Source organism: Amphimedon queenslandica, unplaced genomic scaffold (assembly GCF_000090795.2).
Source record: "Amphimedon queenslandica unplaced genomic scaffold, v1.1 AMPQUscaffold_1750_Cont26243, whole genome shotgun sequence".
Lineage (NCBI taxonomy): Eukaryota > Metazoa > Porifera > Demospongiae > Haplosclerida > Niphatidae > Amphimedon > Amphimedon queenslandica.
In genome coordinates, this window is record NW_003557910.1 from 1 (window position 1) to 1,212 (window position 1,212).

The following is a 1,212-nucleotide window of genomic DNA, read 5'->3' on the forward strand; positions in this document are numbered from 1 at the left end:
AATGTAAAAATGGAGAATTCTCTCCTTTTAATTTTGGCAAAATTTGGCCTGAGTTAGACCATGTACAGGGACTTAAATCAAATTTTTGAGCAAATTTAAGAATTTCGATTGGGAACATGTTAATTATGAGTTTGGCAATTATTGACTTTCTCTCTCTCACTCTCTCTTTCCATCAGTTTATCCTAACAGGTGTAACATGAGTCTGGTTGCCATGGGAGATGGATATGAATATAACTCAAAGATCAAATTCTGGGAGAATGTTAGAGGTGAGCAGTTTATTATTATTATTTTAACAAGGACATGAATTAAACAAACAAGAATCAATAAGTTCACAATTTTTTTACCAAATTGCTTTTTGTACATCCATTGATGCTATTATACTATACATGTACATAATGAATGTTTATATCTACTTTATTTTGTAATGATTTATATTTTCACATTTTTAGGTTTTAAAATGTCATGTATGAAGGATGAAGTTTTACTTGAGCCAACAGTCAAACTAGTTGATGAGTATTGTCTCATTTCAACATCAGACGTCATTAAGGTTTGGAACATAATTATCTGTGTGGGCGTAAAATATTCTTGCATGTGCTTTATGACTTGGTGGGGCCTTTGATACAACCACACAGTTAATTTAAATTATTTTATGTTCAAGTACATGTAGGTTAATTCAGTCAATTTTATTTTATTTTATTTTATAGAAATTTGATATAGCAACAGTCAAAGCGAGTGATCTTGATTTCAAATCAAGTTTCACGCTTACCATAAAGCAAAATGACACCTGCTATGTGAGTCTATCAATGTATTACATGTACATGTATGCTATGCATCTATCAAATACATGTAGAAACTAAGAACATTTTCAATTTCAGTCAATGATAAGCAACTACATGTATATGTACATAGCTGGAAATTTTGTAGTAATTTTTTATTCCAAAAAATTATGCACAAAGACAAAAATTTGTATTTTCGGATCTTTTTTGACTGACTTGCAAAATTTTGGCACTAAAAATTATTCTATTATTCTAAACAGTTACGTTCCCTAAGGTCTGGTTTATTATTAATATGTTGTAGGGTCTTGTTGGATACTTTGACATTGGGTTTGAGGTTCCCTCTTATCGTGTGTACTTCAGTACTAGTCCTCAAGATACACCCACTCACTGGCACCAGACGATATTCTTCCTCAATGAACCCATACAAGTTCAAACA

The 1,212-nt window shown here is 31.4% G+C and overlaps 1 protein-coding gene across 1 annotated transcript; it reads left to right on the plus strand.

Moving 5' to 3' along the window:
* Positions 1 to 176: 176 nt before the first annotated feature.
* On the plus strand, positions 177 to 1,203 carry LOC105316317 (protein arginine N-methyltransferase 3-like; the record flags this gene model as incomplete). The annotated part of the gene is made up of 4 exons (XM_011411150.1): positions 177 to 266; positions 450 to 547; positions 705 to 791; positions 1,078 to 1,203. Coding segments are annotated over 4 exons (401 nt in total), but the record flags the coding sequence as incomplete, so codon positions are not given.
* Between the last annotated feature and the right edge of the window lie 9 nt (positions 1,204 to 1,212).